General features: G+C 36.9%; 2 protein-coding genes and 1 long non-coding RNA gene across 13 annotated transcripts; 2 read left to right on the plus strand and 1 right to left on the minus strand.

Annotated features, from left to right (window-relative positions):
* Window positions 1–11: 11 nt before the first annotated feature.
* Window positions 12–5,725, plus strand: LOC146511582 (uncharacterized). 5 transcript variants are annotated; one of them, XM_085172178.1, is made up of 8 exons: window positions 12–345; window positions 876–935; window positions 1,283–1,321; window positions 1,445–1,531; window positions 4,443–4,478; window positions 4,676–4,708; window positions 5,357–5,440; window positions 5,623–5,725. In XM_085172178.1, the coding sequence occupies exons 1-8, from the start codon at window positions 262–264 to the stop codon at window positions 5,698–5,700; spliced, it is 501 nt and encodes a 166-aa protein (XP_085028304.1). In that variant the 5' UTR covers window positions 12–261; the 3' UTR covers window positions 5,701–5,725. The 5 variants fall into 5 exon arrangements, with proteins under 5 accessions (XP_085028304.1, XP_085028303.1, XP_085028301.1 ...); XM_085172177.1 differs by having other exon boundaries at window positions 13–345; window positions 4,676–4,714; XM_085172175.1 differs by having other exon boundaries at window positions 17–345; window positions 4,670–4,714.
* A 2,481-nt stretch (window positions 5,726–8,206) lies between these two features.
* LOC146511583 (uncharacterized) lies at window positions 8,207–18,615 on the plus strand. 5 transcript variants are annotated; one of them, XR_014876000.1, is made up of 9 exons: window positions 8,207–8,340; window positions 8,727–8,759; window positions 8,878–8,937; window positions 9,038–9,162; window positions 9,292–11,550; window positions 15,531–15,554; window positions 15,806–15,886; window positions 16,012–16,119; window positions 18,450–18,615. It is a non-coding gene; the product is annotated as an uncharacterized LOC146511583 (long non-coding RNA). The 5 variants fall into 5 exon arrangements; XR_014875999.1 differs by lacking the exons at window positions 9,038–9,162; window positions 9,292–11,550; window positions 15,531–15,554; ... (1 more) ...; window positions 16,012–16,119; window positions 18,450–18,615 and adding exons at window positions 12,989–13,039; window positions 13,169–13,331 and having other exon boundaries at window positions 8,208–8,340; XR_014875997.1 differs by lacking the exons at window positions 15,531–15,554; window positions 15,806–15,886; window positions 16,012–16,119; window positions 18,450–18,615 and having other exon boundaries at window positions 8,208–8,340; window positions 8,878–8,958; window positions 9,112–9,162; window positions 9,292–9,439.
* Window positions 18,394–26,386, minus strand: cdv3 (carnitine deficiency-associated gene expressed in ventricle 3). 3 transcript variants are annotated; one of them, XM_085172173.1, is made up of 5 exons: window positions 25,937–26,386; window positions 25,241–25,317; window positions 22,745–22,878; window positions 22,400–22,565; window positions 18,394–20,474 (listed from the first exon to the last, which is right to left on the minus strand). In XM_085172173.1, the coding sequence occupies exons 1-5, from the start codon at window positions 26,120–26,122 to the stop codon at window positions 20,348–20,350; spliced, it is 690 nt and encodes a 229-aa protein (XP_085028299.1). In that variant the 5' UTR covers window positions 26,123–26,386; the 3' UTR covers window positions 18,394–20,347. The 3 variants fall into 3 exon arrangements, with proteins under 3 accessions (XP_085028299.1, XP_085028300.1, XP_085028297.1); XM_085172174.1 differs by having other exon boundaries at window positions 22,400–22,568; window positions 25,241–25,314; window positions 25,937–26,385; XM_085172171.1 differs by having other exon boundaries at window positions 22,400–22,568; window positions 25,937–26,384.
* Between the last annotated feature and the right edge of the window lie 197 nt (window positions 26,387–26,583).

Consider the following 26,583-nt stretch of genomic DNA (forward strand, 5'->3'; position numbering starts at 1 on the left):
GTTTTGTGGGAGAAAAATATGTTAACGTACAAGAGACTGAAGATTAATCAGCTGCAGAAAAAGATACAGAAGACAACCAGCTGTCAAAATAAAACAGGAAAGCAGTTTGACTAACAAACTCAAACTTGACATAGAAAGCGCCACGAGGGAAGGCGAGGAAAGTTGAGACTTTAACCTACAAGTGAAGCCATAAATTCAAATTCCTCTTACTGGGACTGCAAAGCAGACATCGTGCACACAGGAGGCTGACTTGTTTTTAAGATGAGGGGACTCACACTGCTTATGGTGGGAATTATTCTGGCTGCACTGACAGATCTGCCTTTGACAGACTTTTCATTTGCAGAGGTAAGAAAAAAAGTACTAAATGCCACTGTTCTGTAAGGTAGTGAAAATACAATCATTTTTATATCATTGCAAAATCAATTATGCTCATTCAAAGTTTTTACTCAGTTTAAATGTCTATTAAGATAAATATGAAGTTGCAGACCGCATGTGTGTAAGCAATAAATTGTTTTGCTGCTCAATACAGCAAACAAATACAAAGCTAACTAATGCATTTAATCACTCCTGCAAGCTTAATAATGAAAATATATAAATAATTAAACAAATGTGTAATCGCTGCTTAGTTTTGGGTCTGAATATTTTCTAAATAATATGTTTTTAGATCTAAATATTTTCTGTTTTTAGATGATAAATTTATTGGTAAAAGTCTGTGTGCTTGATCACATTATGTCAGTTAAGTGACAGAAATCGATTTTTTAAGGCTCATTCTGTTAAGCATTGAAAAGTTTAAGACAAAAAAAGTCCTTTACATGATCTGCCAAATGGAAGTGAACACATTATAACTAAAGCTGCTTTAAATATATTGTTTTTAGGCTGGATATTTACATATGAGGCCAATGGAAGGTACAAACGGGACGTCCAACTCAACAGAGGTGTGTGAACTTTGAGTGTTTCATGTTTTAATCTGTTTAGGTGAAACTTAAAATCAAATTAAATTTTGACAAATATAAGCAGTGCTGCTCAAATATGAGTAGAATTCTTACTTCAATTATTCTCAGTAAAAATGTCTTTGTTACAGGATTTTTTTTATTATATAATAATAGTTTTCAATTGTAAAGTGTGCTAATTGCTGCTATTTCTAAGGGACGGGTTAGGTTTTGATTATTTTTCTGTTTTATTTGAAGTCCAAAGTCGACGACCTTGCAGGAATAAACAAACACGTGATTACAAGCATTGGAACCTGTTTCCTCATTAAAGTTCAAATGTGCTCTTATTTTAGCCACAAGAGGAAACCACAGAAAATAAAGTTGTTGCGCAGGTAGGTTTCATAAAGCAAAGTAAGGACTGACACGTGAAAAGTGTTGAAATACAAGAGGATGAAGATGCATTTATCATCTAAATTAACCTAAAGTTTGGCTGACTTCCTTTTTAATCCCATCAGTGGAACGGCACCATTAGGCCAGTGGAAAGTGATTTTGGGTTCCCTCCTACAGAGCCCCTCGAACAGAGCCCCCAGAAGGACACCAAAGTAAGAAACTGCAGCAAAATAAAGACCTTTAAATACTGCTGACATCCGCTGCTGTTAGAGTAACATGGAAATGAATCTGAAAACCAGCCATTAAACCCAAAAACAACAACTTATTCTCATTGTGTGTATTCATAGATGTGCTTGAATTTCATATTAAATATAATTTATATGATCTTTTCCAGGGAAACACACAAAAGTGAACACACACAGCAGATGGTTCAACTCAACAGAGCAAACACATCTGAAGTCCTGAAGGAGAAATACTGCCAACATGAAGTAGCCCGCGCCATTTATTCATTCTGCTGCTGCTTATTTTAATTGTGAATTCAAAAAGAAAAAAAAATACTGCATGAAAATTTCGTTTTTTTTCTAATGTGGTTGATGTGAGTGGTATAGTGGTTAGCACTGTGTTCTCACAATAAGAAGGTCCTGGGTTTGAACCTGCTGACTGGCCACAGCGTTCCTCGTGTATGTGTGGGTGCTCGGGTTTCCCCACAAAGACATGCAGGTGTGAATATGAGCATGTGTGTCATCTATCACTGTGTCGCAACTAATATTGTGCTGCAATGAACTAAATGTAACAAATCTTTACTGATGGTCCAATAATAAAGCAACATAAATCCAGAGGCAGGAGTAACACACTGGGAGTAAAACAAAGCTCCTCTTTTTTTTCTTGTCCGTAGAACCACGAGGTTTTCACTTTTCCCAGTTATCGACATCTCTAACGTTAGCTAATTAGCTAGCCAGCAGTCACAGCTGTGTAAAACCCTGAGAGAAGCAGACAGCTAACTATAGTATGTATGAAAACTGGTCCAGACACTGGGGGGCAAAATTGGTGGTATCATAACAACAAATAACTTTAATATTAACTAAAATGGGAAGCTTAAGTCATGTTAAACTTTAAATAAAATAATTTTTCAGTCTTTTGAAAAACATTATTTTAATTAAAAAACAAACAAACAAAAGCTTTAATATTTACCACAGAAATGTGAAGGCAGTTTCTCCAGCTCCAAAGTCCAAAATCCAAATGAAGCCTTTTTTTTTTGTTTTTTGTTCCTGTTAAACAGGAGTTTTTCCCTCTGTCGCCAAAGCACTTGCTCATAGGGGGTTGTGTAATTGTTTTCTTTGTTGTATTATTGTAGGGACTACCTTACAATATAAAATGCCCTGAGGTGACTGTTATTGTGATTTGGTGCTGTATAAATAAATTAATAAATTAATTAATCTATCTATCCATCCATCCACACACGTGTATATATATGTATATACATGTATATACATACATATATATGTATATACATACATATGTATGTATGTATATACATATATATGTATGTATATACATATATATGTATATACATACATATATATGTATATACATACATATATATGTATATACATACATATATATGTATATACATACATATATATGTATATACATACATATATACATACATATATGGCTATGAGGCTGGTTGCTCTCATGGGCGTCCCCTCCAATAATGACTTTTTTAAGTTTAAGTTTCTGTGAATATTATATACATATACACATATGTAAACACACACCTTTATACAGACACATATACATATATATACATGTATATACATGTATATACATGTATATACATATATATATGTATGTATATATATATATGTATATACATGTATATACATGTATATGTATGTATATGTATATACATGTATATACATGTATATGTATATACATGTATATACATACATATATATGTATATACATGTATATACATGTATATACATGTATATGTATATACATGTATATACATGTATATACATGTATATACATGTATATACATGTATATACATATATATGTATATACATGTATATACATACATATATATATGTATATACATGTATATACATATATATGTATATACATGTATATATATACATATATATATGTATATACATGTATATACATATACATATATATGTATATATATGTATATATATGTATATGTATATGTATGTATATATATGTATATGTATGTATATATATACATACATATACATATATATACATACATATACATATATATGTATATACATGTATATACATATATACATGTATATACATACATATATATATGTATATACATGTATATACATATATATGTATATGTATGTATATATATGTATATGTATGTATATATATGTATATACATGTATATACATATATATGTATATGTATGTATATATATGTATATATATGTATATGTGTCTGTATAAAGGTGTGTGTTTACATATGTGTATATGTATATAATATTCACAGAAACTTAAACTTAAAAAAGTCATTATTGGAGGGGACGCCCATGAGAGCAACCAGCCTCAGCAAATTAACATCTGCCCTGTTGTTGAGAATAAAAGAGACTTTGGGCAGGTAAGCAAACAAATCTGAACAAATTTGAACTTTGATGTTAAACAAGAGCTGAAGCAAAACAGCCTCCACCTACAAACACATGCATCATAAAACAGGCCTAAGCGCTCACTGGAAGCTGATTACAAAATGAGAGGACTCACACTGCTCTGTTTGGTGGGATTTATTCTCACAGCTTCGGTAAGAAAATATATCACTGTTTGATGTTCACTTATATGTTGAAAGCTTATAACAAATGACAGTCTACATAAATATTTATTTAGACATATTTATTACCAAGAATCAGCTGAAGTGTGTCTCATGCTGCTGCTGACTCACTGAGATTAACTGTATTATTATTTTGCTGCATTGTTTGATTTGAAATGATCTTCAAACATGGAGTGAAAAACATTATTTTAAAAAAGAGGCAGAAATTAAAACCTACAGCACTGCGTTTTGGCTTCATATTGTAGGATTCTATGAAAGTGTTCTGAGAGTTTTAACCATTTTAATTTCAGCTGCATGAAGGAAGCACAGCACCAGCAGAGAATAATGTAAGTCAAAATAAATACATAAAAAAAATAAATGAATTGCTGATTATATTTTATTTAGTTGTTTTTTTTTTTTTTTTTACCTGTTCCAGCGCTGGGATAAAATGTAAACATTGAAAATATATACTACAAATCTGCCATATTAAATTTTCAGCTTTATATGTTATTATAAATGTCACACACTTTCATTTCAGGTCCAGAATAAAAGCAGCTCAAAAGAGCCCCCAAAAACGGTAAAGGTAAGGTAAAAATTTAATAAAATCTTTAAAAAACTACCAAACTATATTCATCTTTCACAACAAAGACTTAATATTTTTCACTATTAAAGAGGTCAATCTTTATTAACTAACATATAACTGAGACATAATTCTTATCATCATGAGATTTTTGTTTTTTTAAATTGAAAAAAACCCAACAATAAATATCAATTGCCCCACGTGTGTGGAATTATATCTGTAACCCCTTTTACAGATATAATCTTTGCCCCGGGCCTTGAAATACCAAGAAAATAAACAGATCTATGACTTGCTTCAGAGTTGATCATCTATTACTGAGTAAAATTAGCCTAATATTCATTTTTAATATTTTGTAATATTTATATTTAAGATCATTCATTCTATCACCCGCATCAACAAGTCAAATATCTACACAAATTGTGTGAATTCTGTTTTATGTTGACTCCTAAAAGCATTTTTACTAACACAACAAGCTCAAACTGCTTATTTCAATTTTATGCTACAGTGACACAGATGTGCTGTATATTAGTGTAACCTTAAAACTTAGAAACTTAGAATTTCTTTGTCTTTACTTAATTATTTATATGCATATTTCATGTATAAATGTAGGTTATTGTAGATTATATTTTATTTCAATGTTGATAGCAAAGTCCGTTGATCCATGGGTACTGGAATCCCCTTGAAGGTACACGTGATGCAACTGAATCAGCCGAGGGAAATGACACACAGGTAAAACACCATATTTACACATCTATAATTTGTCATTCACTTAAAAGAAAATTACCAAAGTGCCTTGAAAAATTGTATTTTAAAACAAATGTCTTTAAAAAAGATAAAAACCTGACCATAGGTGTGATTTTGTGACAGTTAAGTGAAATCATTAGATTTTTTCCCCTCTGTGTAATTTACAGACCGTTCATCAGAACATTTCAGTGGAAGCAACAGTGGACGACCGTGATTCTGCTCATGTTACTGTCTTACCTAAATAATCATTAAAAGTCTGTTGTGAGAAAAGTTTCCTTTATTTGTTAAGTGTCTCTTATTTGTTGTTACGTGCTTTTTCCAAGGTCATTTAGAAATGTAGAGCTGGAACTTTTGACAAATTATCTGCCAGACACACAAAAAAAACACCTACTCTGACAAAATGAGACAACACGGGAATTAATTATCGAGGGGAGACGCAAATGAAGACAAAAAGAACATTTTCTTTAAAGAGACGGTAAATTTACAAAACTAACTTCATCACATTTTACTAACACAAAGGCAGTGGCTGTTTATTTCAGGCCTGTTATAACAAATGCACGTGAGCTGACGTGTGCCATCGTTGCTATGAGCTCCTAACTGTATTTAATGATCATACTTTGTCCTGCTGCTTTTTTAATAAACAAATAAAAACAGTTCCAGATAAACTAACTCGACATCCTGTTACGGGCATTTTTCTTAATAATTAACATTGAGAAAAATTACAAATAAAATAAGCTTTTTCTTTTAAATATGGCATTTTACAAAAGAGAGAACAGCGGATTCATAAGTATGTGGGAAAGTCTGAATTACATTAATAACAAATTCAGTTTTGAAGAGAATAAAGCAGACTTTTTTTCATTTGCTAACAAACAAAGTTGAACTTTGATGTTAAACAAGAGTTGAAGTCAAAGAGGCTTCACCTACAAACACTTGGATTATAAAACGGTTTTAAGTGCAGACAGGAGGCCGATCATATCCGAGGTGAGACGACTCACACTGCGCTGTTTGGTGGGATTTACTCTCACAGCTTCAGTTAAACAAAACAAAACATCATACTGGCAAATTAGCCAATTTTTAAAACTTTTTCTGCTGGTTTCAATAAAACTTCTATCATACAAAGTGTGAATATATGTAATGAGTGTAGGGAAATGTTAGCTTCACAGATCAAATACTATAGCTTGAAATTTTCACTGGTCTTTCTTATCAGGATCTTTCATTTGAGACAGATACATTAAAACTAGTGAACTAGTTTACTAGTTAATTCTTAACTAGTTTTTGGCTTGTTAAGTCCTGCAAACTCCCATTTTTGAGCAAACACTAATAAAAAAACTGTCATTTATTGTCTTTTTAAATTTCTTAATGGTTTCTGGATGAATTTTACAACTGCAAAGCAAAACATTCTTAGTCATAAAAAGTAAGAAAACACCAAATTCATTCAACTTTCATGCTGGATTGATCAAATTTGAGCCGTTGCACCACAAAACAAAAACATCAGTATAAAGTTTAATCCGATGGTACTCTAATATGTGAAGCTAAAATCTTCCAGCAATCATTATATATGTATTTATTTCTTTGCGGTTTTATCATTGTAGGACTGTTGTTTAACTACCAGATAAACGAGACTGCAGATTTAAACTTAGGCTTGATATAAATGTATTTTTCCACCATAAATCAGCTGGAGTGTATCTCACACACTGTTGTTAAAAAAAAACCCAAAAAACCCCCCCAGCACCTAAGTACTGTATCTAAAATGAGCAAATTCAACAAAATAGAGTAACTTTGACTGTGTCTGTGTAAAGTAACCAGTTCTTGAAACATTATGATCTATAACATCCATCACAGGTTTCCACTTTCTACTTTTGTCTATGTAAATGTGATTAAAATGTATCATTTGACAGGGATTAGGCAGTTTTACATAAGTCAAGTACTAATGAAACAGATGTACAGAGAGGTTATAGCAGTGAGGTCAAACTCGTTTCACACTAACGGCCAGACGAGTGAAACTCCACTTTCTGTCCGTGTAAAGGTGTTTAACTCCACATTTAATCCCTGAGATATCGTAAAATAAGATAAATATCTGCAAATTCAACACCACATCTCAGTGTTTCTATGATAAATGTGTAAAATTACAGTTGTGGTGCAGCTCACTGCCCAGAGTGTCTGACGTTTGTACAACATAGAGTTTCAGTTGATAGATGAAAATTTTCTTTCTTTTTTGTTATAATGGTGGACAGTGAAAAACACTGTCTACACTTTTCTGTCATTTGGTGTAGAATGAACGGCCGTTATCAGCAGGAAAAGCTGTCCAACGATTTATGCACTTCCTCATATTTTCTGCAGTGTTTGCCAGGCCGATTCTGGCCCCCGGGCCTTATTTTTGACACCTTTGGGTTATAGCAGAATATATAAGGTGTCTGTTGTCTGTCTCCCTGCTTGTTACAGGGAGCTGCTGACTCTTACAAAATGACACCTTCAATACAAAATAAACTGACTGGGTGCACGAGGACAGGATGAGGCAATCAGGAAGTAAGAATACATTTTTAAAAATGCATAAATATTATCAGCCTTTTCTTGTAAACATGACACCTGGGACAGCAGGTGTCACAGGGGATGTTTAAATCTTCACTGCTGTTGAAAAGTCTAAATTAAACTAAAAATGTTGTTTTCTGAAGAATAATGCAGACTTTGTGAGCGCAAACATATTTACATTTGCTAACAAACACAGTTGAACTTTGATGTTAAACAAGCGCTGAAGTGAAAGAGTCTCCACCTACAAACACTCGCATTATAAAGCAGGAGGTCTGTGTGCAGACAGGAGGCTGATCACATCCACGATGAGAGGACTCACACTGCTCTGTTTGGTGGGATTTATTCTCACAGCTTCGGTAAGAAAATATCTTGCACCTGTTTGATGTTCATGGATTTCCTGAAAGGAAGAAATTAAATGATTAAAAAGAATTAGCAGTCTCACTGAGCTTATAACAAGTGATAATCTACATAAATGTTTAGATTTCATCTTTAACATTGTAGGACTGTTGTTAGTTAGTCCAGTATGTTTTTAATTTCATTTCTTTATTTATTTTGACCAAGAATCAGCTGGAGTGTGTGTCTTGCTGCTGACTCGCTGAGATTAATTGATTAATGCTGCTTTGTTTGCTTTGAAATGTCAATGACCTTCCAGCACTGAGGGGAAAAAGGCAAAAATAAAAACCTCCAACACTAAAATCTGTATATTGTTATTCTATTAAAGCGTTTTCCATTTTCTTTTCAGCTGCATGAAGGAGGCGCAGCACCATCATCGGATGTAAGTTAGAAAAACAAAAAAACAACCTGTTGACACGAGTGGCATTATTCACCAGTAATTATAGCATTATAATATTATATATACATGTGTGTGTGTGTTTAATTTTTTTTATTTTTAGAAAGCTGGCAACTGGCATCCTCTTGAAAACACTGGCAGTTTTCCAACTGCTCCAACTCATGTCAGTAACACCACAAAAATAAGCAATATTTATATGTCCATGCGTGTCCTGCAAGGTGTAAAATGATAAAATGTATCAAATTATTTGTTTATTTGTGCAGGTTATATTTTATTTAGATGTTGAGGAAGGGTTGGGTTTAAAGATCTGTAACTGATGTAATCCAACACATTTCAGAACGGGACCTTGCATCCAAATAATTCTACTTATGCTGGAAATGCCACAGAGGTAAAACACCATCAGCACAGCTTTTATAATGTCTGACGACAGCATTTAATCTGGAATAGCACTGACGAGAGAACAGAGAATATGTGGCAATTTATTTAAAATCTTTTTATTTCTCTTTACACTTTATAGGTTGTTCAACACAATAATACAGCTGCAGCAACAGTGAAAGAAGACATGTGATGCTAAAGATGTGGAAACACGAATCTTCTCAGAGACAGATGACCGTGATTCTTACTGTCTTCTCTGAATAAACACTAAAATTATGGTGTGAGAAAAAGATTTTCTTATTGTTTAACATGTATCATATAGGATCGTTTAAAATGTGTTTTTAAACACATTTAAGATCTTGAATGTTCGTGTCCAAACACACATAAAACACCAAATCCACAAAAAAAAGTTTGAAGGAAGCACCAGCAACAAATAAGCTAATTAAAAAAAAAAAGATATAAGAGCGAGGGCGAAAAAGTGTTTATGATAACTTTTAAGACAGTTAAGGTTGTGTACCTTAACTTGGGGGTGAAAATCAGACAATTATAAAATCTAAAATAATCGAAACAAAACTAAATACAATAACGTTTTTGACTATCTTGTTTCACGCTCAGTCATCCAGGTAAGTAAAGGTTGATTCTGTAGAGTTTTCAGTGGGAGAAACGTTTCGTCACTCATCCAAGTGACTTCTTCAGTCTCAGCTGACGGCAGGTTTCCTCAACCTTATAAACAGTACATTTGCATAATGACTGAAACCAGCACCACTGATGAACAGGCTGTGAGGTCAGTTCCTTGATCCTTAATATGCAAATTCTCATGACCTTTGATCAACAACCACTGATCAATGGCCATGAGTACCATTCACAGAGAGTTGGAGAATGGCTGCAATCACAGCATTGTAAGATGGTGACAGATGTACCCTTAGGCCCCCTCCTCGATTCAGAGATGGTCTTTCCCTTTTCACGTAAATGGCCTCCTTGACTCCGCGCTCAAACCAACGTTCCTTCCTGTCCAGGATGTGTACATCCTCATCCTTGAAGGAGTGTCCACTGGCCTGTAGGTGTGAATAGACTGCAGAGTCCTGGCCTGACGAGGTGGCTCTTCTGTGTTGTGCCATCTGCTTCACCAGAGGTTGTTTGATTTCCCCGATGTATAAATCCTGGCAATCCCCCTGGCACTTAACAGCGTACACTATGTTTCGGTGGACCAACTTTTTTATATTCTATTTTTTTTCTATTTCTATTCTGATACTCCTGACACATAAGAGATCACTAAGGGTTTTCGCTTAGGCGGCAGTTGTCCTCTCCTGGATCGCCTGGAGCTTTCTTCGGGTGCCTTCCCATCTGGGATAACCACATTTACTCAGGGCCTTCTTGATATGATGTTCTTCTGCCTCCATGACCGCTGTGTCTGTGGGGATGGTGTTCGCTCTGTGCTGTAGCGTCCTGGCGTCACCCAGTTTGTGCTCCAGTGGATGATGAGACTCAAACCTTAAATACTGATCTGTATTTGTTGATTTATGGTACACATCAGCTTTTAAATGTCCCCCATTACCGATGGATGTTTTTGACTTTTGCATATGTAACTGTAAATTTACCAATTCTTGAAACTTTTTTTGATCTTTAACATCCATCGCAGGTTTGCAGTGTGTGCTTCTGTCCATGTTAAAATAATTTCAAGTCATTGTTTGACAGGGATGATGCAGTTTTACGTATGTCAAATACAAACCTGTTGTTAATATTAAATATTTGTCCCCTTTTTGATCTTCATAATTCACTTATTTGGTTTCAGTTTTCAGTATGAAGAAAGAAAAGGTTTAAAATCTCTTTTTTTCCTTTTCCATTTTTTAAACAGATTTTAACTTCCATCTGTAATTATTTATTTCTTCTTTTAAAAAAAACAGAGTGTTTCTTCTTGTCAGTCATTAAATAATTTATTTTAAGACTGAAGTTTGAAAGCTGAAGGTCTCCACAGAACCTACACATTCAGCCCCTGACAAACTAACATGACAACACCTGTCTGAACAAAGACTAAAGATGGATTTGGTCTTTTTAACACTATTAGTTTATATTTGGATTATTCAATTTCAAAAATTCATTAATAAAATGAATGTTTTTCACCAAACATAACACTTTAGAAATAAACAAGAAAGAAAGGCCTGAACTAAACTAGTACAAAATGTTGTAGAGAATAAAGAAAAGTAAAGAATGCCAACATATTTACGTTTGCTAACAAACAAACAAAGCTGAACTTTGATATTAAACAAGGGCTGAAAGAGTCTCCACCTACAAACATGTGTATTATAAAACAGGAGGTCTGTGTGCAGACAGGAGGCCGATCACATCCACGATGAGAGGACTCACACTGCTCTGTTTGGTGGGATTTATTCTCACAGCTTCGGTAAGAAAATATCATGCACCTGTTTGAGCTTCCTTTAATGAACTGATTTACTGCCTAACAGTTAGTCCAACAGTTAAGTTAGACTTCAGATTTAAACACAAGTTGGACTTAAATGTGATTTTTTTTTTACCACGAATCAGCTGGCATGTGTCTCGTGCTGTTGCTGACTATCTGAGATTTACTGATTAATTATTTGCTTTGAAATGTCAATGACCTTCCAGCACTGAGGTAATAAAATAAAAATAATTAAAAACCTCCATCTTTTAACTTTGGTTTTGTATATTATCATTATGTATAAAACTGATCCATTTTCATTACAGTTGCATGAAGGAAGCCCAGGAAGCACAAGCAAAAAGTGTTTTTGTAACTTTGTAACAAGTACTATTATGCACGACGTAAATAAAAAAGTTATTTTGTGTACCTTAGCTTGGTTGTAAAAATCACCCACCTATGTACAGCATCTCAATGATCAAAACATAAGCAAATATAATGACTTTTTTGGCTGTGTTACCATGTGCGACTGTGTCATTTATGTTTCTGTCTGTGTTAAAATGATGTAAAGTCATTATTTGACAGAAACGATTCAGTTTTACGAAGTTAGAGTACAGATAATGAAACAGTTGCACACAGAGGTTACAGATAGTCTTAGACCTTTGTCTCATAATTTACATATTCAGTTTCAGTTCTCAGAATCCAAAAAGAAGAAGCAAAATGTTACAATTTCTTTCTTTTTTGCGTCAACTTCTGCCTGCAATTATTTTTGTCTCTTTTCACACTTGAAAGGATTTTTGTAAAAGAGCAAGCTCAAGCTTCTTATTAGCTTGCTGTATATATTTTCTATTTTAGGCCACACACTGGCACCCTCTTGAAAATCCTCTTTCTTTTCCAACTGAACCAACAAGCGTAAGTACTGCAGAGGTACAACACCAGAAACATGACCAGCATTTATGTCTTATAATTTTATATTTTAATTTGGCCATAGGTGTGAATGCTAGCATGTTTGGTTGTCTGTGACAGGCTGGTGATGTATTGAGAGCGTACTCTGCCCTTTGCATCATGACAGCTAAGATAGACTCTCAATCCACTCTCAGTTAGCCGATGACCTGCTCTACCTCCTGAGCTACAGCCACCACGAGTCGAGCTACAGTTTCTAGACTCTGTAAAGTTTTTGTTCAGTAAAAAAACCCCCATTTGAATAGTTTTTATTATCAGTGTAGTGTCACTCAGAGAAAAACATAAGAACAATAAAGCTGACAGTCCCAGGAGCAACAGAGCTGTACAGTAACATGACTTTAAAAAAATGGAGAACAATTTTAATTAGCACTGCCCTTTCTTTAAATATGTTCATACACCAATGATATATAAAATCATTTGAGCAAGTCATATTTCATTAATTGAGTTTAAAGATCTGTAACTAATGTAATCCAACACATTTCAGAACGAGACCTTGCATCCAAATAATTCTACTCATGCTGGAAATGCCACAGAGGTAAAACACCATCAGCACAGCTTTTATAATGTCGGACAACAGCATTTAATCTGGAATAGCACTGATGAGAGAACAGAGAATATGTGGCAATTTATTGAAATCCTTTTATTTTCTCTTTACACTTTATAGGTTCATCACAACAATACAGCTGCAGCAACAGTGAAAGAAGACGTGTGATGCTAAAAATGTTGAAGTGTGAATCTTCACAGAGACAGACGACCGTGATTCTGCTGGTGTTACCGTCTTCTCTGAATAAACTAAATAAACATGTGTGCTCTCAAATTTAATGTCCTCAGCTTGTAATGTTTAGACTTTGAAATGCAGATACTTTGATTACAGTGCTTTGTTCCCTCACAAACCACAAGCTTTACATAAAGGAACATACAAATTTAACCTATTAACAGTTAGACAATTACAAATCAAAAATAAAGTAAGCTAGTCACACGCAGTAATGTAACAGCTACACATTTTAAAATCAATATTAGCTCATAGCTTTAAAAGTCATTTTAAATGTAAGAGTGTTTTTTCTGCATATTACTTGCAGAAACGTGCAGATCCAATCACCGGTGTTGTCAAAACGCGACGGTGATTCTGCGGAGTGATTGACAGTACGGTCTAGAAAGGGCGGTGCCACCCCATGCCACCCTTTTAGACCCACCCCTGCTGAGCTGAGCATCAGCCAAGTCACAATCAGCCAAGGTTTCGGGTGAACCCATAGTGAACCCATTGCCGCACCCTATGTGATTTCCTGAGGTCAGATGGCCCAGGATGTGAGTGGGCGTTAAGATGTCTGGGAAGGGATCTCAAAACTGGATTATAGATGGCAGACAGTTGGTGTCGTAAACCACCGCCTCTGTTCAAAGATGGTCGCTCACAGTGGACATAGATGGCTTCTTTCACTCCTCTTTCAAACCGTCTGTCCTCTCTGTCCAAAATATGAACACTGGCATCCTCAAAAGAATGACCTTTGTCCTTTAGATGCAGATGGACAGCCGAGTCTTGTCCCATGGAGGTGGCTCTTCTGTGTTGTGCCATGCGTTTATGAAATAGCTGTTTGATCTCTCCAATGTAAAGTTTTGTTTAGGAGGCAAAACTCCTAAACACAAACTTAACAACTGTATGCGGTGCAGTGTAGAGAGGAATGCCCAGACCTCTACATTTTGGTTTTAGAGGTGAGAACCTGCAAATTCAGCCCAATACAAACTAACTCGACATGACAGTTATGACAACACCCGTCTGAACAAAGACCAAAGCTGGTTTTGGTCTTTTTTTAACACTATTAGTTTACATTTGGCTTATTCCAGTTCAGAAAATCATTAATAAAATGGATTAAAAAAAATGAATAAAATTAATAAAATGAGCATTTTTAACCAAACATAACACTTAAGAAAGAAGCAAAAATAAATAAATAAATAAATAAAACGAAAGAAAGAAACAGTAAGTAAAAAGGGCCTGAATTACATTAATAAAAAATGTTGTTTTCTGAAGAATAAAGCAGACTTTGTGAGTGCAAACATATTTACATTTGCTAACAAAGTTGAACTTTGATGTTAAACAAGAGCTGAAAGAGTCTCCACCTACAAACACTTGCATTATAAAACAGGAGGTCTGTGTGCAGACGGGACGCTGATCACATCCACGATGAGAGGACTCGCACTGCTCTGTTTGGTGGGATTTATTCTCACAGCTTCGGTAAGAACATTCATATCCCTGTTTGATCTTCATGGATTTACTGAAAGGAAGAAATTTAAATGGTTGAAAGGAACTAATGGTCTCACTGAGCCAATAGCAAAAAATAGTCTTCATAAATATTTAGATGTCATTTTATATTTTTGTAGTTTTGTAAAGCTATTGTTTAACTGGTAAATTTGACTCCAGATGTAAACATAAGTTTGAATTAAATATATTTTTTCACCAAGAATCAGCTGGAGTGATTCATGCTGCTTTGTTTGCTTTGAAATGTCAATGACCTTTCAGCACTGAGGGAAAAAAAACCCTCTAGCACTGAATTTTGGATCTGTCTAACATTATTCTGTTTTTAAGTTTTATCCAGTAGTAAATACAAACACTTGTCATTACATCTTAATCCAATCTTTAAGAAACAACATCACCCAATCACAGCCTCTAAAATGAGCAAAACAAAAGTAGATAAACTCAGCACAAAAATTTTTTTGCAGCTTAAAGTCATCTTAATTTATTATTTGACATGGATGGTGTAATTTTATATAGGTCATATACAGATCATGAAAAACATAGGCTATAGCTATTTGAATATTAAATCTTAGTCCCTTTAGTTTTTACAACTTACATTTCCAACTTCAGTGTCATCAATGTCCAGAAAGAGAGAAAATATGAAATCTTTTTATTTCCACCTTTTTTTGTGCAGCTTCCATAATTACTTTTTTTGTTTCGTTTTATTAAAATGTTTCTTCTTCTTAAACATCAAATGGTTTATTTTAAGAAGACTTAAAGTTGTTCTTTGTCATTCTAGCATTCAGCTAGAGCTACACCTACCGTAAGTACTACATTAATAAAACACCAGAAACATCAACCAGTATTTCTAATGTTTTATATTTTCATGTTTATTGGTTTAAGTAAAGATTACCAAAGGTAGCCTGACGAATTGTTAAAATATTACAAAACTTGACATCTTGCATTTCTTGGTTTGATGATGTGTAAAACTATTTGTAGATTAGATTATATTTAGATGTTGGGGGAAAGGTTAAGTTTAAAAGCCTGTAACTAATGTAATCCAATGCATTTCAGAGAAGACCCACCTTACTCACCTCTATCTGGCATTCTCTATCCTCTAATAATACTCGTTCATCACCTGGAAATGCTACACAGGTAAAACACCTTCAACACAGCTTTCATAATGTCTTACAACAACATTTAATCTGAAATAACACTGACAAGACAGCTGAGAACGTACGGCAAATAATTTTTTAAAAATTTTCTTCCTGTATATATAGGCCATTCATCACAACAATACAGTGGAAGCAACAGTTGAACCAACAGTGAAAGAAGACGCACCAAACGTGCTCTAAAAACTTCCAAAGAAAGACACCGTTCGACTGATGGTATAGTCTTCTCTGAATACACATTAGAAACCTATAATTAAAAAGTTTCTCTTATTTGTTATTATGCTTTGTAAGGTCATTTAAAATCTATTTGTTACTTAAGAGATGAAACGACAACAAAAAAACACCTACTCTCACCAAATTCAGTTTTAATTATTTTTCTGTTATTTAGTGCCAAATTACAGCAGTTCCCCGATGGCACTTTATACTGTAAAGACCCTAGAATAATACAGAAAAAACAGAAAAAAACAAAAAATCTGGTGAGAACATCTGGTCATCAGACAATCAGGTGAGTGAGTACTTTGGCAACAGTGGTAAGAAAAAAACTCCCCTTTAAAAGGGAGGAACCTCCGACATACCCAGGATTGGGAAGGGGTGGACATCTGCTGCCACAAGTATGGAGTGTAGGGGAGGAAGACAGGACAAAAATATGCCGTGGAACAGAGCCAGAGATTAGTAATAACTAAAGACTAAATGCAGAGTGGTGTATAAAACACAAGGTAAGTGAAAAAGAAAACTCAATGCATCATTGGAAGACCCCCAGCAGCCTAGGGTAACTTAAAGAGGATTCAGGGTTATCTGATCCAGCCCTAACTATATGAATCCTCACAATGTTACTGGAGGCCAAAGTAATACTATCCAGAGTAACTTTCTGGTTAGATACCATAACCAGAAAGTTACAATAACGTGTGTTTTAACTGGATTTAGAAGCAGGAAATTAGAGGACATCCAGATCTTTCTGTTATGTTACATTAATAGAAATTCCTGCAGTTTAACTAATTGGTGTGTGTTACGTGGCTTCAGGGATAAATAAAGTTGGGTGTCACCTGGATAGAAGTGAAAATGTATGCTATGCCTTCAGATGCTGCTGCCTAAGGGAAGCATGTAAATGGTAAACAGAAATGGTCCGCGCAGGGAACCCTGTGGTACTCCATAATTGACCTTAGTGTGTGAAGAGGACTCCTCATTTACATGAACAAATTTGAGCCTATTAGATAGATATGATACAAAGCACTGCAGCACAGTACCTGTAATACCGACTGCATGTTCTAATCACTCTAATAGGATATTATGGTCAACAGTATCGAACGCTGCACTAAGGTCTAGCAGGACAAGCACAGAGATGAGTCCACTGTCAGAGGCCATAAGAAGATCATTTGTAACCTTCACTAAAGCTGTTTCTGTGCTGTGATGAACTCTGAAACCTGACTGAAACTCTTCAAATAAGCCATTCCTCTGCAGATGATCTGTTAGCTGTTTGACAACTACTCTTTCAAGGATTTTTGATATGAAAGGAAGGTTGGAGATTGGCCTATAATTACCTAAAACAGCTGAGGCAAGTGATGGCTTTTTAAGTAGTGGCTTAATTACTGTGAGCTTGAAGGCTTGTGGTACATAACTAATTATTAGAGATAGGTTGATCATATTTAAGATTGAAGCATTAATTAATGGCAGGACTTCTTTGCGGAGTCTTGTAGGAATTAGGTCTAAAAGACACATTAATGGTTTGGAGGAAGTAATTATTGAAGTTAACTCAGATCAATTGGAGAAATAGACTAAATAAATATTAATGGTATTAAAAGTAGCTGTAGATAATGTTACTTCTAGAGACTGAGGTTATAAATATTTTTTTCTATAAACATTTTCTTTTAAAATTTTATTTGCAAATAAATTCATCAAGTCATTAATAGTTAAGGTTAAATGAATGCTTCGCTCAGAGTTGTTTTTAGATTCTTCAATCGGTGATGAGTAGTAAGATGTTCTAGCTTTACAGGGCTTTTTACAAAAATACAAATAAAACAAATTAATGACATGCCAGTTCCACAGCAGCTTACGAGTCATCTGCTTTAAAATGCAAATTTAAGAGTTATACTAGGGAGTCAAGTATGTCCGATTTAAGGTTTTGCTTCATTTTATTTTTTTCTTTCAGAGTCATACGCAGCGCAGATGTAAAAGTATTAAAAAGATAATCAACCTCTGTGGGAGGAGAATTGGGAGTAAAATGTTCGAGTTGTATGTCAAATCCAGACATACAAGCCAGACCCTGAGTGTGTTTGGTGTTGGGTGGGTTCTTTTAAAATTTGAAAGTCAGTTGAGTCATTTGGCTGTCAGCCGATGCACGATCCTATGAGGCGTTTCCTCATAGGATCGTGCATCCCCTTTAGAAGTAATTCTACTCCTTCAACAGAGGTAACACACCATCAGCACAGATTTCATGAGGACTTACAACAGCATTTAATCTGAAATAACATGGACAAGACAGCTGAGACCGTGTGGCAATTAACTGAAATCATTTTATTTATTTATTTTTTCCTCTGTATACTTTATAGACTGTTCATCACAACATGTCATTGGAAGCAACAGCGAAAGAAGACGTATCCAAGAGACGCTAAAAAGATGAAAACATGAAACCTCCCAGAGACAGACCACCAATTTTCTGTTAGCTTTACTGCAGTCTCTGAATAAACATTAAAAGGCTGTATTTTAAAAAAAGAAGACGTTTCTCTTATTTGTTGTTATGCATGTATAAGGTCATTTAAAATGTGTTTTTCACCCAAGAGCTGGAACTTTTGTGTCTGGACAAAAAACATCTACTCTGACAAAATGAGACAACATAGGAATCAATAATCGTGGGGACATCAGATTAACACAAGTCAGGCGTTTACAGCTTCAAGGATTCAGACAAGACTAAATTCACAAGGATCACTTTATTTTTTTCTGTGTCGAGGGTCTTTTTCATCACAAATATTACCCAGCAGGATGTCCCAGCAGGTATCAATGCTCCCTAACATATTCATGGGAAGAACATACACAACATAACTTCATTTCTTTATGTTTCTAAACACACTGCTTTAAAGCCCACTGGATATTAACTGGGTGTCGCACAGCTGCACAAGCTACCTGTTTTACATGAGGACTGCGATTTTTGGATTACCTGTGAGGAAAAAACACAAAAGCCTTAAAAATCGGGGGGTTTAGTCAGTATGGTCAAACATCAAGAAATCAGCATTTGAAAGTGGTTTCCAATCACTCAGACCACAGGAAAGCATTTGTTACCAAAAGGCTGGTTTCAGATTAGAAACAAGCTTTAATGACTCGTCTGATGCTCAATGAGAAAAAGGGCAGCAGAATCAAACAGTGGATATGAAAGACAGTTAGTAGTTGTAATCATCAGGCAAACTAAAACAGCACTACATTCTTGAGTTTGTTTTTCTTTTGCATGTTTTTTGTCTTTTTTTTTTTAGCAAAGTGGTGAGATCCGGAGGCAGGCAACAGCCCGTTGAGACAGCACTTCACTTCAGATGACAATGCAGTTTCTCTCTACCAGTAAGGCCACTTTATAAAGAAACATCTAAATGAGGACCGCAACCTATCGCTTCTTGTCCATTGCTCTCTGCAGAGTGTTGTCATCGTGAATTTAAAAGGAAAAGAGAAGAAGAAAAAGAACAATGTTTCAAGTTTCTAAATTAAAGAGCCTGATGGTCAGCTTGTAAGCAGAGGGAGAGGAAGGGGGTGGGGGGAGGTTGGTGATCGCCCCTCCCCGCTTCCCATCTCCACCACAGTAAGGGTAGGAAAAAAAAAGAAAAAAAAAAAAAAAAAGAAGAAGAAGAAGCTCAGTCCACATGGTCACCACCAGCTATGCTGCTGAGGTAGTATCCCCGCTCTCAAAGTCCCAACCGCAACTCAAGAAAAAAAGAACAAAAATACACCTCAAAATAACCGCGGGTTATAGCGATCTTGCAAAAAAATAGATATTCTCACATAAGTTTGTAAAATCATCTTGCCTAAAGTCATCTTCGATCCTCTGTGGCTTTTCTCAAAGCAAGTCCAGAGAGAAGTTGCGCCACACAACTGCTGCTCTGAGTACAATCCACAAAGGACACCTGTGTCGCCTTTTTGTTGCTGCTGCAGTGTCGTACGTTTGGGTGTATTTCCTAATTCCGTTTCGGTGGTTCCCTCTTTCAGCCCCTTCAGATGCAGTCCTTCAGTTTTGCCAACCAAATGTATGTGAAGTATGTTTACTGATCTTTTTAAAGGGCGTGTCACTGTATGTGCTGCAGTGGTGGGGTGTTGTGTGTGTGTGTATATGGGGCTGTGTGTTGTGTGTGGTGATGGTGGCACCGTGAGCTCTGTCAGGACTGCAGTCCACACAGCTTTGGGATCAGCTTCCTTCAAAGGGGCTGGGCAGGACCGTGCTGGAGGGGCCAGGGGACAGAGGGACGCCGCTCTACTTATCCCCCAGGATGGCGTACTGGTTGTCGAGCTGCAAGTGCTGCATAGAAGCGCCACCGGTCTCCTCTCTGCCACGGTTCCTGTGTTTCACAACCTCGAAGGTCTTCTCCATTTCTCTGTCCCTGAAACACAAACATCAGGTCATTCAAGGAGCGAAAGCAGAGATGAGACAACATTACCTACTGTAATTATGGTGGCACCATAGCATAATCATTCCTGCATAACTGAGCCTTTAGACGCTTTATGTCCAGTGAAAAACTAAGTCCCCCCTTACTACTTTCGTAGCTATCAAGAAGATCAGTAGCAGCCGGCTGCTGCTAATCAAATGACTTTGATCAACTGATCATCAGTAAGTGTGAGCACCTCTATAACATGAGAAGCTTTGGCAGTTTGCTGGTCTGGAGCATTCAGGCGTGTGTTAACACAAAGCCAAGGAGGAAAGACATCAGCAATTATCTCAGAGAAGCAACTGTTGCTGCCCATCAATCTGGGAAGGTTTACACGGCTATTTACGAACCATATGAAGTCCATCACTCTGCAGTTAGAATGATTATTAACAATTGGAAAATATTCAGTTGCTAATATGGCAACTTTTCACTCAAAGGTCAGAAATTGCAAAAAAAGGACACAACACCTCAGACTCTACAGGCTAGGGCTGTGCGATATGACCAAAATCTCATATCCAGATATAAGAATTCTATAATTCTATCGTCCGATAACGATATAAATCACACAAATGTAACATTTTCTGTAAATTCTGTGAATCTCGGGCAGCTCGACTTGCGGGAAGTGTTTCCAGCTGTGCGTCATGTAGCTGGAGTCGAGTGTTTAAACCGATGCATGAAACTATACATTTTTAGACATAAGTTGTAACGGCCGCCGTTTTCTTTGTGAGTATTTATTACACGGCGTGCTGCGGGGAAAAGCCTGTTCTAACGTTTGACTCTAAGGTTTATTTTTTTAGCATCTGGCGGCTCTTTTTCACTTCTCATTGGTAAATAATCTGCTCTTTCACGTGATTCAGTTTATTTTGAAAAGCCTCAACAGGATCTTGAGCTTTATTGTGAAAGGTTTACGTGGAACATAAACAAGCGGACACGCGATCCTGTTACCGTCGCTGTTGCTAACCACAACGCATAAAAACAGGCTCTTGTCCGTCCGTAGTGTGGTTATATAAAATATAGGAGAAAGAGAGAACTTTAAGAAATTAATATAGCCACTACAGTGACCATCAAAATGATGAAAAAAATATTGCTGTAAACAGTTTGTTTTGCGACACCACGAAACAAACGATAGCGTAAAATGAAACGATAGACGTTTTTATATCGTCATCCGATATATATCGTTATATCGAACAGCCCTACTACAGGCCTCACTTAGCATGTTAAAAGTCAAAGTTCATGAGAGCACAAAGACTGAACACGTTTGGTTTGTTTGGAAGGTTGCAAGTGAACAAACCACAAGACTTCTGGAACAATGTTGTTATGACAAAGTGCACAGAGCCACATTTGGCTAATCAGCACAAATGGCTCACTGTAACTGTCAAGCACAGTGGTGAAGGGGTGATGATTTGGGCTTGTTTTTCAGACTGGGAGTAACCATGAAATTGTCTAAATATCAGAGTATTTTAAACATGAGGCCATGTGTCCAATAATTAAAGCATCAGGACAATGATAACAAGCCTAAGAACAAAGTTTAGTACATATTTAAATACCATATTGGAAATATAAATTACAAATAAAATAAAGCCAGAAAATCAAAACAACTACTGTTAACAAAAATTGATTATGTGGCACACAAAGGCTAGATGCTACAGCACAAACAGGAGAAAATAAGGATGTGACGACTACAGCGCTAACATCATTGTGAGACAAGAATACACTGCCACGCAAAACTAGCACGGCACAAGTCAACCCTAACACAGATGCGAGAGTGAAATAAGTGATCTACAAAGAATCGCCAAACAGTTCCCAGAGCTGACGAATATTTCTGCCTTAGGCTCATCCAGATACGTTATTATAACTGTTTTCCTGTAAACTCTGCTTACTTGCGTGTCTCAACGTGCTTGGCGGTGGCTAGTAGAGAGGGGAACTGTGTGTCACTGAAGATTTCAGGAGGGCCCTGGCTGGGGCCTCGTTTGGTGGTGGTAAGTCGAGCTCCCGGAGGACGATATACACCAGCGGGCTTCGCCTCAGGTACCTCTACATTCTCTACTGCTGAAATAAAATGCATCAAAAAAAAAAAAAAAAAATTAACTGTGCTGCTCAAAAAACAATGGAAAAGCTGATTTTAAATGACTGAAACAAAAAAGGTTTTGAGGGTTTCCTTAACAAATAAAGGCCCTCAGGCCCCCCAGGAAGAAAAAAGGTCGATTTTACATCGGTTTACTCACCCACAGGAGCAGGAGGAGGCGCGGCACCAGACTTGTTCCAGGGACCTTTTTCACCTCGTTCTCCACTGACGAGAATGATCTCTCCATCCTCACCAACCTCCTCCTTCTCGTACTCCTCTTCCTCTTTCTCGTCACTACAAACAACCAGGAGGCAGTAAAGCAGAGGTGAACACGTGCCCAGCTGCTGATATAACTGAATGCATCAAAGCTGATCTTCAGAGTTACTCAGCTAAGGTTAGGACAGAAACCTCCATGTCCTGTGTGTCCCTGTACATTTACTACACAGCAAAACAAAGATGCTTCCTTTTATTTCCATCACCAGAATGACAGCATTCAAACATGGCTGATTTAGAGTTTTGGGTTCAGAGCCAAAGACTCTAAATTTGGCTTCCATCCCCACTGCAGTGCACCTCCACACTGTTTTAATACTATGGATATTGATACTTCTTGATCACTCTGTGAAAGTCCTGTTCTGGGCCATCTGGCTTGGACCCTTCAGTGTGCAAAAAACCTCCACCTCTGTGTCAAACTGACCTGTCATATTTAATCGCTGGTGATGCTGGACCTCCAGCTACATATCAACAAGCAACCTCCAGCGTTAGCTGGTAGTGTCGACCGTGCCCAGGCCCAAAAGCGTTACATCGGATGCCTGTTCTGTGAAGTAGGATCAACCCAATCACTGCTTACGACCAACTCTACTCACCAGACTTTGTCTTCTTCCTCAAAATGAAACAGAAGATTAACAGTTGCTGTTTTAATACAGTGGAGGAGACATAGTGTGCATTCCTGCAAGAACAGGACTTCCAGGGAATGATCTAAAAATAGCAGGAACACTGGAAGAGGTCCAGAGGTGCACAAGGACATTGCCTGCTATCCCCTTTTAAGGTCAACTTAAATTGGGCATGATTTTTGGATCTTGAGGTTAAAGTTGCACCTTGTGAAATGTTTGGAACTGTTTGTGTGTGGACAAATTCGTCCATCCTATTTTAGGGAAGTCCGATTATGACATTCTAAGTCGGCAACAATAAATAACAATCAGGATGGCAGTGGAGAGGTTTTTTTTGTGTGTTTGTTCTGTTTCTAATCAGCCACTGACAGTGGCGCATGTCAGCTGATTAGCATTTCTTTCACCACTCCCTCTGTTTAACCTCACAGCTAAAACAACTGTTCTTTTATTTATTCACTCAAGGGTTCAAATTATTTATACTGTGGAGGTTCAGAACAGAAACTCTTAAAAAAAAACAAAACCGAGGCTCGGAGCCCAGAAACAGCCCGGCAGGGGTGCAGTCCACCCCGCAGGATGCCTTAACTCTTTACTCCTTGAAAGTGTTCTAGGAGAAAACCTTGAGGCTCTCTTGAGCGTGGTCTCTGTCTATGCAGTTACCCCTGAAAAGACCCGAAAACAATTCTAATGGTCGTCAAACCATGCCTTTAACAATATATACTGAGGTCTTGATGCATGCTCAATCATCCAGGTAAGTAAATCTCCAAAAGTTGATTCTGTTCATCTGGACAGCGTTCAGATGAACAGAATCAGCTTTTGGAGATACATACTGAGGTGTCAAAACTCGCCATTGAGGGTACAGGTGAAGTCGTCAGATGTTGCCTTTACATCTCGTTGTGATCCAAAGTGATGATTTAACCTGAGCCAGAGGTCTGAATCAGAATTGGTTTTACTACCAGCCACGGCCTGCTATACTACACCAATGTATATGAGTAACAGATTCGGCTCTTCATCTGTCACAGATTTATTTTTGTTTTTATTTATTTTAAAGCAAAATTGGACATTTTTGACAGTTTAACACAATATTTCTGTTTTCACCTGCAGAACAAACTCAAGGTAACGAGTTTCTAATGGATTTCTTGGTGTTATCACAGTAGCATTTTTCTGTAATAACATTTGACTGAATGTTGAAACGGCACTAATTTTTCTTAGGACATAATGTTTTAACATCCATTTTATGAACTAACAGTTATTATGAAATGTCTGAACTATTTTAAATCAAACTCAGCTATTTGTGGCTTAGAAATAAAATAGTATGACATCTCTGTTCTACAGAGGCAATTTATTATAAGTTCAATTAAACTATGTTTTATTTATATAGCAGCAAAACCCCCAAAACGGCTGTTTTAAGGGGTTTTATAATGTAAAGTACAGACCCTACAATAATACATAGAAAAACAACAATCAGACGAGTAAGCAGTTGGCGACAGTGGGGAGAAAATCCCCCTTTTAATAGGAAGAAATCTCCAGCTCAACCAGGTTTAGGGAGGGGCAGTCATCTCCTGCACCAGTTGTGGGTCAGCTGAGGGGGTCAACTTGTGTTTCTCAGCATTTAATCCATGAATTAATTCATTGAAAATAGGAAGGACGCACTGCTGTTTGAAAATTTGACTTCTCTTTCCACCCTCTGTCCCAAAAACATCTGTATGGGAGCGTTATCTCCTGCAAGCTTCTGCTGAAGCACAGCTTAACCAAACATGTTTTAACCTCACCTTATCTGCAAAGCCTGGAGTCGAAGCCCACTGTAGTCCACTTCTTTGTGCTCAAATTCTTTCCACTCCTCGTCCTCCTAGGCAGAGGAAAACATTAATTCGTGCACCTCACAGTGAAATCACACTTTAACAGCGCTCTAAGATCACTGTAGTCCAGTCATCATTGTGTGTGTGACAAGTCGTCTAAGCTAATCGATAACGCAGCTGTGTCACCTGATCATATTCTGACATTATTAAGTGCTAAAAAGCTGCTGATCTGCTAACAACTTATAACAAATGGCGGCTCGGCCTTGTGGAGAAACCAGGATACAAAGAGGGGGGCTGACAGCTTTACCTCCTGTCGGCACATGATTAACATGTGGATTTAAAATGTTTACATCTAATCTTATAAGTCAGAACATATTTAAAAGATCGCACTCGAAGTCAGAGATCGTGAAAAAAAAGCTCAAAACGTGCGTCGTGGCACATTGTTGTGCCACTGGAAACCATATGCCGGCTTTCCTTCCTTCATCCTAGAAAATACACTCACGTTATTACCCCGACTTCATAAAACAACGTAGGCAGGGGGAGGAAAAGGCTGCCGCCAAGCAGGGCTTCTCTTCCAGAGGCTCTAATTCTGATCCGGGAGCAAACACCCGGCCGGACACCGGTGTGTGGTAGCGATGTGAAAAGTTATCGCAGAGCAGCGCCGGTTACCTTATCGATCTGAGCGTCCTGGTTCTCGTTTTTAGTCGATTTCTCCTTCTCCTTCTTGGTCTTCTTCAGTACCGCCGATGTGGGCCCCGCGGCGGACTCCTTCCCCTTCCCCTTCTCTTTCTTCTTCTTTTTATCCCTCTTGGCAAAGAAATCGTCCAGGCTCTTCTCAGTCGGTACATCCGCCATTTTCAAAGAGCAGCGTTAACTAGCTTCAGTCAGACAACCGAGCAATGACAAACGTGAAAATAAGCACTCAGACCGAGAGGACAGCGGGTGAAGCGAGCAGAGGAGATGGAGTTACTCTGGAGTCCTTTCACTGCTTAACTTCTGTTACAAGCTGACTAAAAAAAAAAGGTTCACTCCGGTCCTCTGCCTGAATCGTTAGCTATCCTGTCAACCATGCCATGCAGAGGCTATTTGACAAATCTGTACCGTCAACCGGAAGCACTTCTCCTCGCTTCCGCTTTCTTCTTCTTCGCGGTTAACAGCAGCAAAGTGAATTAGCGCCACCTACTTGCCCTGCAACTTGCCCATAGGAACGTTTAAGATCAAACAAAACGCAGTTTTAAAAGTAAAATTGTATTGATTTATTATTAATAGAAAAAAGCTATCCATAACCTACTTGGCCACCACCACTGGCAGCAAGA

Source organism: Neolamprologus multifasciatus, chromosome 9 (genome assembly GCF_963576455.1).
Source record: "Neolamprologus multifasciatus chromosome 9, fNeoMul1.2, whole genome shotgun sequence".
In the NCBI taxonomy this organism is placed as follows: domain Eukaryota; kingdom Metazoa; phylum Chordata; class Actinopteri; order Cichliformes; family Cichlidae; genus Neolamprologus; species Neolamprologus multifasciatus.